Source organism: Neoarius graeffei, chromosome 7 (assembly GCF_027579695.1).
Source record: "Neoarius graeffei isolate fNeoGra1 chromosome 7, fNeoGra1.pri, whole genome shotgun sequence".
Taxonomy (NCBI): Eukaryota; Metazoa; Chordata; class Actinopteri; order Siluriformes; family Ariidae; genus Neoarius; species Neoarius graeffei.
In genome coordinates, this window is record NC_083575.1 from 17,688,579 (window position 1) to 17,702,919 (window position 14,341).

Below are 14,341 nucleotides of genomic sequence, written 5' to 3' on the forward strand. Positions count from 1 at the left end.
AACAGACACAGCGGTTTATTATTGGGTAATGAAATTCTTATTTTGCAACTGCCCGACCAAACTATGTTTACCAATATAAAAAGATTATATGCACATATATATATATATATATATATATATATATATATATATATATATACGCACAAGTGCATATGGAATGCAAAATATAAAAGTAGAATGAAAAAATAACAAAAAAGAGGCAAATAATGTGCAAACATAGAGGTAGATATACTGTACAATGTCTAAAAAAAAAAACCCTCAAACTACAGCGGCGGCTACAATTATCGACACCTTAACGATCTTTTGGCCATTGCGAAAGTAGAAAAGACTTTCAATACGTAAATTGTGTATGAATAGTTACTCAAACTTCCACTAGGGGGAAAAAAGTTTATAGAGGGATATTACTGACGTCACCCGAAACCGGAAGTAAACAGACCCTGCGCCATATTGGAAGACCAACAAACTCGTGATTAGGGGGAAATAACGGCAGCGGTATGTGAACCCACGAGAATAAAGTGGAGTGGCAAACGACTTAAACAAACAAATCTGAGCTGTTTTATTTATGATTTATTGGCCCAACAGTAGACTTGAAAGAAACCTGTGTGAGACTTGGTAAAAAACTGTGGATATAATGGATGTCTATGCATGATCTGTGGACATGGCAGATTATTTCAAAACCCTGAAGCCTGCTGAAAGGAAGCGATATGTTGAGAAACTTTCATATGTCAATAACTGTAAATATTGCAATATTGTGAAATACAAATTTAATACATGTACTTGAAAACACTTTGAGGTAAGCAAACGCAAGAAATTCAGATTTAAAACATGTTAAATTGGCCCCAAGTTGATAACTGTATGAGGAGCAAGCCTCCCAGACTTCTACAATTTAATAATAATACCCTGTAGAAGGATAAAGCGGCTAGAGATAATGAGATGAGATAATAATAATTTAGGATGGTTTGGGGCTTGCTCTCCCTCCTATTATATAAATAAAGCATAGGTGTTGTGTAGGCATATATCATAAATACATGTGTATAATTTGGATAAATTAACCTAAATTATGGATACCTTAATAGTAACAAAAGGTATTAATTTTTCAACTGAAGATATATTAAAAGATAAATATCAACAAGATTACCTTGGCCATAACTATGTGTAGGTTATTCTTAACAACAGCTGTAATATCACGAGCCAAGCCACTAACAACATAATTGTAAGCCTGTAGCCCTTTGTAGGCCTTCAGGTCATCAGCAGTGTAGGCACTGGGTGTAAACAACAAATAGTTTACAATGTCTGGGTAGCAAACAGATGGCAGAATTGGTGTCAGGTCCTCCTTATGTTTCCATTCTCCCTTGCCCCGAGTCTTGTCTTATATGGGTCAAATCCATCAATCACAGCCAGTTTCTCCACATACCGTGCCCTTTCTGCAGCTGGTAATGTACTCGCATAACCAGACTTATCAGCCATCGTGTCACTTCACTCTTGCTCGTAGTTTGTTTTATATTGTATGTATGTATGTATGTACTTGAGGTCTTCCAATACGGCGCCCTAACAAAATCTCGCGGTACGGTGACGTCACGCGATAGCCCTCTATTCCCGATGACTTGGTGTATGAGATCACGTGACACCGTTACACAAGTATTGACACCTTTGTCCACAGTTATCGACACGCAGATGATTATTTTAAAAAATTGGTATGTGGTATTAACAAAAGTTATTTAAAATTTGTTTTACATAGACTTGATGTTGGTGCTTATGTAAATGAGGAAGTAATTATGTTTGTAAACAAATTAACTGAATGTTTAACCTGTGTCAAGTCTTTTTGTTCCACTTTCTAATTATTTTCATAGATCACATTGTAAATCATTTATTGGTTTTGTATTGACTTCTAGTTTTGTAGTTTACCAATAAATGTCAATAGGCAATTGACTGTCACCTCATGAAAATCCAGGTTAAAGGCAGGCTTGTAGTACTCGAGTCTGACTCGTGCCCTAATTTTAAGTACTTGTGACTTGACTCGGACTCGTGCATTAACTGCATTAGAGCTTGTAAATTGGAGATGAGGACTTGGATTTTTTTCTTTATTTTTGGTAACATGCCATAATTTGGCATATTTATATCTACATTAATTTTTTTATACTAATTTCATGCAAGAGTGTCACACCTGCATGCCTTGGCGCGTGCATCAAATAGACTCTCAGGCGTGTGCCGTAAAGGACTCGCACCTGCACAGGATTAAAGGTCATAGGCAATGGTCGGAGATGAAATGTAGAATACCAACTTTATTGTCTAGAAGAACGACCCAAAAAGCAAATTCAATCTTCCTAGTGTCTAATTTGCACCCTAAAATTGAATAAAATGGTTAAAATATACTGTTTTGCCCAATTTCCGAAGGTTTGTTTACATCTCACTTATGCGCACTTTCACACTCAGGCGACCGTCGTCGTGACGTCATTTAAACCAAACAGACTGGGAGCAGCTCTGTGTTTACTTGCGAACCGAGCACACGTGTACGGACTTTGGTCACGAGAGGTTGTGTAAAATATCTGATAGTGATTTCGAAGTAGGAACTCTCCAAATTGAATATCGAGAGGTGAAACCATATATGTATGAACCTATGGCCGTTGCGAAGCAATCGGTGGATGTGGCTCACTGGTTTGACCATGTGGCCTTGGAATCAGACAGCAACTCTGCTGACTCTGATCGCGGTGACCCCAGACCTCAACAAGACTCGTGCCCAAACAATTTATCCTGGTAGTTATGATTAAATTCCTACTTTCGTTGTAATACTAAATAAGAGCCCTTTTGAAGAATAATTAAACCGCCCTCCCTAGTTGTAATGATTACTTGACAGTCCGCCGGTAGGCCGCATTAGCCTGCCATCCGCGGCATTATACTATTTATACCCTACTCTAAGCGAGGAAATATCCCTTTGTCTCATTTCCACAAAGATTGTACAGGATTCCTCAGGATTCTTGACTTGTCAGTTGTAAGCAAAAGTAAAAATGTTTATCTCCAATCTTCTCCTTTTTGCTTGAGTGTTGCTGGTCTGTTTCTTCTTTGACTGCTTGATTTTGTTTCACGCGCACAATCCACTCGCTCCGCCTCTTCTCCTCTTCTGGAAAAAGCCAACCCTCTGGCTTCACGCGCAGAATACACTCTCTCTGTCTCGTCTTCTCTTCTGGAAAAAAACAACCCTCTGGCTTCATGCGCACAATCCACTCTCTCCGCCTTGTCTCCTCTTTCGGAAAAAGCCAACCCACTAGCTCTGCCTCTTCTCTTCCGGAAAAAGCTAATCCACACTCTCTGCCTCTTCTCCTCTCTCGGAAAAAGGTAAAAACTTCTTCTTGAACCAGTCCCGTTGTTACAGTTCACTGCACAACAATAATGCATGGTGGTGTTTTTTTTTTTTTTTGTTGGGAAATTCCTGAACGCACGTCTGCACTCAAGCTAAACGACAATGTAAGTAAACGGAAGTGGACTCAACTCAAGCGGTTTGTTTGGCTTAAATGACGTCACGTGCCGAGTGGTCACGAAAATAGCCGAACAGAAATTCGCCGCGATCCGCGCTAACTTATATTATTACTTATTAACAATACTTCTTGGGACCAGAAGAAAATTACAGAGGGTTTTTTAACATATAAAGTTTCAGATGTGCATAAAATTTAAAACTGTTGCCTATGAGCTTTAAGGTGCAATCAGCGTGCCGATATAAAAATTGTGAAAACACACTTTGAAGTATTGAGTTGCGTTGCTGACACATTACCGAGCCTTATTTCCTGTTTCTTGTCTTTGATTCTGCCTAGTCTATGATGGCCTGTTTGTGCCTCGCTCGACCTATTGCCTGTTTTACGATTTTGCTTGCTGTTCGGGGCAGGTTTCCCAATAATGTTGCCCTTTAGGGCTAAAGAGAGAGTTGAGACCCCTCTTCAGCAACGAACGTTGTCTATGTACCTGGGTTTCCTGAACTCACTCTTCAGAAGGAGTCTTCATAGCAATATTAGGAAGAGCATCTTTGCAGTGTGCGTCCCCAATATAGGCGTTCGTAGTTGCTAAGTCCAGTCGAGGAGGTCCCATGGTGTTCAAATTATTTATTTTTTTTAAACAAAAAAAAACAACAATGAAATATAAAGTGTTTAAAATATGCTCAAATATTGTGTTGTCATTAAGCATTACATATATAATGTGGTAATTAATGATTTGAAACTATTTTACTTTTTTTGGGCAATATTTTTTTTATTCCAAGTGGGGTGGTTTTTTTAATTTCTTAAATTAAATGAATAAACTTTCACATGAAAGAATGAGCAAATAATAATAAACTAAATAATTAAATAAATTTGTTCCCCGTGCCCGCTCATTTCACTGTTACCCAAACATGCAGCCAGGATTATTTCAACTGTTATCCACAATGCCAAGTTTGCAGTGCTCTCCCTTATATGTGCACGCATGTAGAGTGTGAGTTTTTAATCTGTATGTACCTAAGGAGATCGAATTTCATATGAGAGTTGACTCGGACTCAACTTTTTTTTTTTAATGGCTTGACTCAGACTTGAAAGCTGGGGACTCGAGACTGGACTTAGATTCAAGGTTTAGTGACTTGACTGCAACACTGGTCAAAGGTCACATGTCATTCCTTGAACCAGAACTGTAAGTACCTTGTTGTTAATCTAGGTCAGGGGTTCTCAACCTTTTGCAACCTGGGCCCCACCAAAGCTGGTTCATTGCAGTTGGGGGCCCCTCTTCTCGCCCCGCCCCCATCCCCCCCCCCAAACACACTCACCTGCAGTGACGCCACCCGACCTACAGCACCTTATATCGATAGATAGATAGATAGATAGATAGCCCTGGGCTAGATTATTATTATTATCATTATTATTATTAGTAGTAGTAGTAGTAGTAGCAGCAGTAGTAGCATTATCCATTCCATAGAAATACATAGGCCTATTATCATTATTAGGCTATTGTTATAATTGGCAGTAGCACCACATTTCTAATCTGCTTTCGGGCATTATAATTATTATTATTATTATTATTATTATTATTATTATTATTATTATGGCCTATTATCATTACTAAGCTGTTGGCAGTAGTACAAGACTTATGTTCTTTCAGGCATTATTATTATTATTATTAGGCCTATTATTATTATTATTATTATTATTGCTGTTGTTGGTTGTTGATATTATTATTATTATGCTATTATTATTAATAGGCATCATTATTATTATTATTATTATTATTAGTGTTTTTATTAGGTATTTTATTAGGCTTATCATTAGCTGGCTATTGATATCATTGGGAATTGGGACCAGGCGTGAATTTAGGTTTTACTTTTTACTGTGCCTTTGTGATCTGCATTTGTGTTAATGCGAGACCTGAGCCTGCTTTGCCTTACAAAGATCCTCGATTCTTGGCGAAATGTTTGACAAGCACAGTCTCAAGTCATCCTCAATTTGCGCACGATTGCGATATTTCGTTTTGAGCGCAGTCATTTTTTAAAATCCTGCCTCACACAAGTAGGTCGATGCGAATGGGATGAGCAGTTTCAAGGCTACGTCACACAGTTGCGGGTACTCCTGCATCAATGCTGCCCAGAATGTCGAAAGAGGGCATGAGGTGAAGACTGCCTTAAGTCTACTGTCACTCTTCAGCTCAATAAGCTGTTCCTGCATGTCAACTGGAAGTTCGTCAGCAGTACACACAAATGGATCTCGAACCCACGCAAAAGAGCGATAATCCTCTGTGAAGTATGCCGCAAACTGTTTTCTCATTACCGACAGGTGCTCTGACGCTGCTTGAAAGACAGATGAGAAATCGTGGGAAGTGCCTGCATTACTGATAAAGTCTGCAAGGCTTGGGAACATATCACAGTTCCCCCGACTGATGCGGCCACACCAGAGGTCAAGTTTTTGCTTGAAGGCATCCACTTTCTCTGCGAGAAGCAAAATGTGAGTTTCTCGGCCTTGCAAAGACAGGTTCAAGCCATTCAAGCGGTCAAATATATCGACCAAATAGGAGAGACACGCCAGCCACAAAGGGTCATCCAGATTTTTCGCCAGGTCTGAATTGATTTGTGTCAAAAACCGCTTCACCTCATCTCGCAGCTCATACAAACGTTGTAACACCCGCCCCCTGGACAGCCAGCGAACCTCAGTGTGCAGAAGCAGCTGTTCGTGCTCTGACCCCATCTCCTGACAGAGGACCTCAAACAAGCGAGAGTTTAGCGGCCGTGACTTGATGAGGTTGATCATTTTTACTGATTGGTTCAGCACGGATTCCAACAGAGACGGCATTTTTTTTGCAGCGAGTGCTTCGCGATGAACCATGCAATGGGTACATTTTACAAGTGGAGCTACCTGCTTAACGCGAGCAGCTAGACCTTGCTCACGGCCCGTCATTGCTCGTGCGCCATCCGTGCACAAGCCAACGCATCGGTCCCACGCAACCCATTCTCGCAAATAAATGAATCAAGGACATTGAAGATGGCCTCTCCAGTTGTGTGTGACTGAAGAGGGCGGCAAAAAAGGACATCCTCCTCAATTAATTTATCCCTGACATACCTGACATATGTAAGAAGCTGTGCCTGCCCAGCAATATCGGTAGACTCATCCAACTGCAAGGCATAGTATGGACTATTTTTAATAAACTGTATTAATTGCTCTCTGATATCATTGGACATATCAGCAATTCTCCGAGCAACTGTGTCATTTGAAAGTGGCACGGTGCCTAATTTGGCTGCTGCACTATCCCCGAAGAATATTCTGCACATGTCCTGCGCAGCTGGCAAAACGAATTTCTCGGCATCAGTGTGCGGTTTGCCTACACACAAGATTTTATGATAGATTGATGATAGATTTTATAATAGTATTGATTTGTATGTAATAGTCCAATGTCCTGCATTTTGACATGGGTAAATGTGTTGCATCTGCTTAGCTACTATAGCCTGTTAGCCCCAGATTTTTTTTTTCCTCCATACATGAAGCCTACTCGCGACCCCCCCTGGAGTACCTCCGCGCCCCACCAGGGGGGCGCGCCCCCGTTGAGAACCACTGATCTAGGTCATCCTAAACTTGTTCTGTTTGGTACATTTTTTTTATAGTGTTAAAATTGATCTATTAAATCTGAATATTTCAAGCATGTAACTTTTTAAATGCTAGGAATGTAATTCTGGTCTAATTGTATTTATTGCAGTAGGATTCCAAATGCACTCTAAGCATTCTGTTCTGTTGTGAATCAGAAATAATCATAAATCACAGCCCTTTTTTTTTTTGCACAAAGATCGATACATAACAGCTGTAAATGTCACTTACCGTAATTCCACAGGGTGATAATGGTTGACACTGGTGAAAGTGGTCACTATTATCGAAATATCACTTGATTTCTCAAACGCACTTTTAGATACGAAATAGCGACTGTCAAATGAGTAAGAAACAAAATAGGTTTTGACAAGGATATCATGAAATATCTGTGAATTTGAGGAGTAAAAACATGTCTATGATCTTTCCACCATGCTTAACTGCGATGTCTGGGTTTTCCTCAAATTGCTCATCATGCGGAAAAAAAAAAATTCATCTCAGTTAATGAGCTGTGTCATCAGACAAGATCAAAGGGGGGGGGGTCTTCTGGTTGATTTAATCAATAATAGCAACTGTTGTAATTGAAATTCACCTTTTGTAAAAAATTTTTTTTTTAATTGGTAAATCTGAGAAGGTGTTGATTAATTATGGACTGTCGATAATTGTAGCTGCCACTCTGTTAGGAATTTTATTCATGAAACCTGACAGTTATGTTAAGTGACTTGGAGTTGTCTTTTGACATTTTTGGATTTCTGTGATTTTTATTTTTTCGGTATTTCCATGGCAACCAATTCAACTTCAGAAAATTTGGAGTGGGGTTTCATGTGGGGGGCCGGGGGGTTGGCGGGGGGTGGCATGTCGTCATCTGATGACTTTTGTCTTCTGTACTTTCCCAGTTTTATCCAGATTGTCTACAAACCGGTTATAGGTAAAGTAATGAGCTTTTTTAAAAAACAAGACACAGTGGGAGACATGGCAGCACTCCAAATATTTTAATTTGTTGCATTGCAGGATTTTTTTTTTCTCTTTAAACAGGGCTAATGGATGATGGTGTTCACCGCAATGGATTTTATTCACCTGAATTGGGTGATGATGACTGCTCCTCTCATGCCAGTTCTAGCGACTGGACTCCCCAGCCATGCATTGGTATGTCTAGGTTTATACTCAACAATGACCAGATTAACATGTATTTTTAATTTCGTGCATTGAATTGTGTTTGGAAGCAACTGTGACGTTGCATTTGTGTTATAACAAGCAATGCCGATGGAAGCCATAAGTAAATAATATTGGCTAGCGTTGAGTGGTATATCAGATATTCCATTCAGCTCACATGGTATTGAACTCATCTTTGACTCGTTTAATATCATGCTAGCTGAATGGAACAGATCTGATATACCACAAAAAACCCTATTATTATACGTACACATTCCTTTTGGTTGTTCAACATGTCTTTCTCTTTCAAAGTTCTCTGAAAATCTTCTGTATTTAATGAAACAAACTTGGCAGCCATGTTTGTTTACAAATTGTCACAGTCGTTCGCTAGCATGGAAGTTTTATGTCTCCGACGTGTGACGTCTTGATAACCATGCAAGATCGTAAACTGTATTCACTGTGCATTCTCCATTGGGTAGAGTACGTAATACACGGGCAGCACAGTGGTGTAGTGGTTAGCACGGTCGCCTCACAGCAAGAAGGTTCCGGGTTTGAACCCAGCGGCTGGCGAGGGCTTTTCTGTGTGGCGTTTGCATGTTCTCCCCGTGTCTGCGTGGCTTTCCTCCGGGTGCTTTGGTTTCCCCCACAATCCAAAGACATGCAGTTAGGTTGACGTGGGGCGGTCTTGGGCTGAGGTGCCCTTGAGCAAGGTACCTAACCCCTGACTGCTCCCCGGGCGCTCTGGTGTGGCTGCCCACTGCTCTGAGTGTGTGCGCATGTGTTCACTGCTTCAGATGGGTTAAATGCAAGGGATGAATTTCACTGTACTTGAAGTGTGCATGTGACAAAGGTTTATTGGCTACAGCGCAATCAGGTGTATGCATTGTGTTGCAAAAATGGTCAAAATTTGATTAAGCAGTTTCAAGAAGTAAAGTGATTATTTTTGCTGCTAAATATATTGGGAATGTGGTACTGAGGTTTTTTACCCCTCTTCCTTTCCTTATTCGGGCCTACATTTAAAAAAACAAAACAAATAACCAGATATATGGAGCCGTGTATTGAGGGCCTACGGACACTACATGCTCATAATGAAGTTTTATTTATCAATAAATGCTAATGATTACATACAATATTTTAGTGTAAAATAACCTTTATTCATAAACTTTAAAACAGAACATGTGAAATGCTTATAAATCCATATCAAAATTTCATTATGTATTTCTTAGGTCTAACGTAATGAAATTACGTTCATGAACGTACATGAAATTACATTCCCAGCCTATGATTAAGTAAATTACTCAGTATTTAAATTAAAATTCATTTTTTAAATTACACATTTCTGGATCAAGCTGAAAGGTAAAGGCATGACTTGTAGGAAGTGCTGTAGTTCTGTACATAATACCCCATATGTGCACAAAATACATCATTCATACAGGAATTATTTAGTGATTTAAAAAAAAATAACTTATTTACATATCTTTGTGGGTGGATGTGAGATAAGGCAACTGCCATTTGTAAATACAGAATGTATGTTTACTACTGATGTTAAATAATGGGAACAAGATCAGTGAAGCTTTGGACCTACGGACACAAGTAGCCTATGTTATTTTTACTGATTTTATAACAAATATTTATATTGACTGATGTGAGATTTGACAACTAGCATTGTAGACTAAAAACAGGCAGCACTACAGTGCTAATCATATGACTCAAAATGTTAAAATTTATTCTTTGTTTGCTCTCGTTAAATAATTTTCATTAATCTGACACTCATACTGTTAGTGTTCCTTTGTATTTGCACATGTATAAAATTTTGTTTACTTATTTTTAACAATTTGTAAATTTAGTGGGAGAAATATGGGTAAATCACTGCAAAATAGGAACAAGAATGCTTTGGGCCTACGGACATGATAAACAAGAATTGTGATTTTGACTAATTTTATAACAAAAATTATATAAATTGATATTTGACAATTAGCATTGTAGACTAAAAACAGGCAGCATTACAGTGCTAATCATATGACTTAAAATGCTAAGTTATTCTTTGTTTGCTCTCATGTTAAATAATTTTCATTAAATTGACACTCATACCATTCACACATGCAAACTCCTCACCTTTCGGCGAAATTCGCCGTTTTGGTCCCAAAATAGGTCACTTGTGTGAATCGTGTAGATCCGAAGAGTTTTTTTTTTTGGGGGGGGGGTAGGCAGGCTACAACGTTATTGTTGCCAAACATTTCACTTACAAGGTTACAGCCAATCGAGATAAACAGTAACACGCGCTTCTTTTCCATTGGAGTTCTGATCAAGCTGGTGCGCAACCCACTGCTGGTTGCCAGTCCTCGCTTACGAATATTCCACAGATTCAGACCGCAAAGTCACCTTTTTATAGAGAGAGCTGGCAACCTCATCTCGCGACTGGATCTGAACATACCAATGGAACAGTTTCCAGCGCGCTCGGGGGTGAATAACTGGAAAAGTCGTTGGATTTTGTTGCTGTTACGTGTTGAGGCAAGTCTTTTACAGTGCCAGAAATGTGTACATAAATGTAACTATGTCTAATATGTTTTAACATGCGTGCTGAAATCAAGTTTAAGACATAACGTTAGCTTGCTCCATAAGACGGCTACAGATGTAAATACCAGCTGCTATAGCTTACTGTCGCCAGATATGAGAGATATGAAAACGAACACATGATCAGCTCAGTGGCGTGGTATAGAGAAATTCCCTCTTCACAATGGATTGTTTTCAAATAGTTTTTTTTAGAGAGCTAGAAAGCCGACGGTGTTTTTCTCCTAAAAATAAGCACCAAGCGTCTTTTCAAATCCCCATGACAACCGCTTGTTCTAGCTTGCTCTGGCTGTAGAGCGCAAGCAATGCAGGGTTTCCCATACACAGACCAGTGTGTTGCGCAGCGCCACACAATCAGACTCACGATTTTAAAAAAAAATTCCCAATCGAAGCATTAATGTCTGCCTCGCGCATATGACGGAGCGCGCGAGAGAGCGCATATGACGGAGTGGCGCGAGACAAAGAGCATCCTGATTGGGTTACTCAGCAAAATAAGCCAATCAGCCTTCAGTGTGGGCGGGCTTCTCTTTTCTCGAGGACCAAAGTTTTCAGCTGAGTCAGTGCGGCCTACAGGATCGGCATGGCAGAGAGAGCGCGCGCCCCAAAAAACCAAAATACAAAACCCACTTCAGCTCAGATTACACAAAAGAATCTCCCCGCCTGATAATCTCCCCGCCTGATAATCTCCCCGCCTGATAATCTCCCCGCCTGATAATCTCCCCGCCTGATAATCTCCCCGCCTGATAATCTCCCCGCCTGATAATCTCCCCGCCTGATAATCTCCCCGCCTGATAATCTCCCCGCCTGATAATCTCCCCGCCTGATAATCTCCCCGCCTGATAATCTTCCTGTCTGATAATCTCCGTCTAATCTCCCTGTCTGATAATCTCCCTGTCTAATAATCTCCCTGTCTAATAATCTCCCTGTCTAATAATCTCCCTGTCTAATAATCTCCCTGCCTGATAATCTCCCTATCTAATAATATCCCTGCCTGATAATCTCCCTGTCTAATAATATCCCTGCCTAATAATCTCCCTGTCTAATAATCTCCCTGCTAATATCCCTGCTTGATAATCTCCCTGCCTGATAATCTCCCTGCCTGATAATCTCCCTGCCTGATAATCTCCCTGCCTGATAATCTCCCTGTCTAATAAGGGTCAACAATAATGACAGTTTCGCACGATGTACTGTTTGCAGCAGTGGTTTCAGCATTGCCCATGGTGGCTTAAATGATTGTAAAGGACATGTTGAGGTGAGGAGTGTCATTTCATGTGCATTATATTTAGGTCTACAACAGGCTGTCATGAAAAGACCAAACTTACTGAAGATTTCCATAAAGTAACAATGTATGAATATACATCATATATATCACATATATGTCATATACAAGTGTGTATCTTTTATAAATGAGGTTAGCTTATCTAATGTAGTATGTTGGGGAGAATCATAGTATCGTATCTATATTTCTGATAAAATTTTAGGTATGATACCGTGTATAATTCTCCTACTTGTTGCTCATTTCATAGGGGGACGGGGGGAATTGCTGGCATGTGCCGCGCGGGAGCGTCTGCCCAAATTTTTTAGGCCGAGATGAACTTGTAGTTTTTTATTTAAAAAAAAAATCCAATATGTAATGCCCATTGTACACGCCTGTTCTTTAATTCAAAATCACCATCTCGATCTTCAAATTGACCGTATGGTATATGTGGTATGGTATATTACACAACATCCTGTCCAGATAAAACCTAGTTAGTACACACAACAGTTGAAAGGGAAGTGATGAGTGATGTTGAATGTTGCCTGCTTAATACTGGTTGCAATTTTTTTTGTAACGTAGACTACGAAATGTACTTTTGCGCGCGTGCCGTGTGTCCGTGCGCCCTTCTCACCTTTTTCACCCCTGACCAGTTTGCATGCCTGACCATTACTGTCCTTTCATTGTATAATCATTTGCTCATATAAAATTTTGTACTTATTTGTAACAAACCCCTCCTAGAACTGCCACCTTATTGTGGTGGAAGGGTTTGTGTGCTTGAATGATCCTAGGAGCTATGTTGTTGGGGGCATTACGCCCCTGTTAGGGTCTCCCAAGGCAGACAGGTCCTAGGTGACAGGCCAGATTAAGAGCAGTTCACCAAAACCCTTATGGATAAAATAAAATCAAGGACCGTGACGTCGCCCGGTATGGCGCAGCTGGGGCCCCACCCTGGAGCCAGGCCCAGGGTTGGGGCTCGTATGCGAGCGCTTGGTGGCCGGGCCTTTGCCCATGGGGCCCGTCTGGGCTCAGCCTGAAGCGGTGACGTGGGCCCGACCTCTTGTGGGTTCACCACCCACAGAGGTAGCCGTAGGGGGCTGGTGCAGTGTGGATTGGGCGGCAGTCGAAGGCAGGGGCCTCGACGACCTGATCCCCGAACACAGCGGCTAGGTGTTGGGACATGGAATGTCACTTTGCTGGGGGGGGGGGGAGAGCCTGAGCTTGTGCAGGAGGTTGAGAGGTACCGGCTAGAGATAGTCGGGCTTACTTCCATGCACAGCTTGGGCTCTGGAACCCAGCTCCTCGAGAAGGGCTGGACTCTCCACTTCTCTGGAGTCACCCATGGTGACTGGCGGCGGGCTGGTGTGGGCTTGCTTATAGCTCCCCAGCTCAGCCACCATGTGTTGGCATTTACCCCAGTGAACGAGAGGGTCGCCTCTCTGCGCCTTAGGATCAGGGAGAGGGCTCTTGCTGTTGTTTGTGGCTACGGGCCGAATAGCAGTATAGAGTATCCGGCCTTCTTGGAGCCCCTGGGAGAGATACTGAGAGGTGCTCAGACTGGGGACTCCATTGTTCTACTGGGGGACTTCAATGCTCACGTGGGCGATGACCGTGACACCTGGAGGGGTGTGATTGGGAGGAACAGCCTCCTGATTTGAACCCGAGTGGTGTTTTCTTATTGGACTTCTGTGCTAGTCACGGTTTGTCCATAATGAACACCATGTTCGAGCATAGGGGTGTCCATAAGTGCACGTGGCACCAGGACACCTTAGGTCAGAGGTCGATGATCGACTTTGTTGTCGTTTCATCTGATCTCCGGCCCTATGTCTTGGACACTCAGGTGAAGAGAGGGGCTGAGCTGTCAACTGATCACCACCTGATAGTGAGTTGGATCCGCTGGCGGAGGAGGAAGCCGGACAGACCTGGCAGGCCCAAACGTATGGTGAGGGTCTGTTGGGAACGTCTGGCCGAGCACTCTGTTGGGGAGGTCTTTAACTCCCACCTCCAGGAGAGCTTCTCCCAGCTTCCGAGGGAGGCAGGAGACATTGAGTCTGAGTGGACAATGTTCTCTACCTCCATTGTCGACGCGGCTGTTCGGAGCTGTGGCCACAAGGTCTCCGGTGCCTGTCGTGGCGGCAATCCCTGAACCTGGTGGTGGACACTGGAAGTAAGGGATGCCATCAAGCTGAAGGAGGAGTCCTATCGGGCCACGTTGGCCTCCAGGACTCCTGAGGCAGCTGACTGGTATCGGCAGGCCAGGCATGCCGCAGCTCGGGCAGTTGCGGAA

The 14,341-nt window shown here is 41.8% G+C and overlaps 1 protein-coding gene across 4 annotated transcripts in view; it reads left to right on the forward strand.

The window, feature by feature from the left end:
* The window catches only part of sirt1 (sirtuin 1), a 183,446-nt gene that overhangs the window by 856 nt on the left and 168,249 nt on the right, over positions 1 to 14,341 (forward strand). For 3 of the 4 annotated variants that reach the window (XM_060925339.1, XM_060925341.1, XM_060925337.1), the window contains exon 2: positions 8,112 to 8,222. In XM_060925339.1, the coding sequence (XP_060781322.1) occupies positions 8,112 to 8,222 (111 nt within the window). Of the gene's footprint in view, positions 1 to 7,972; positions 8,005 to 8,111; positions 8,223 to 14,341 lie in introns of all 4 variants that reach the window. The other variant, XM_060925338.1, reaches the window with a different exon arrangement.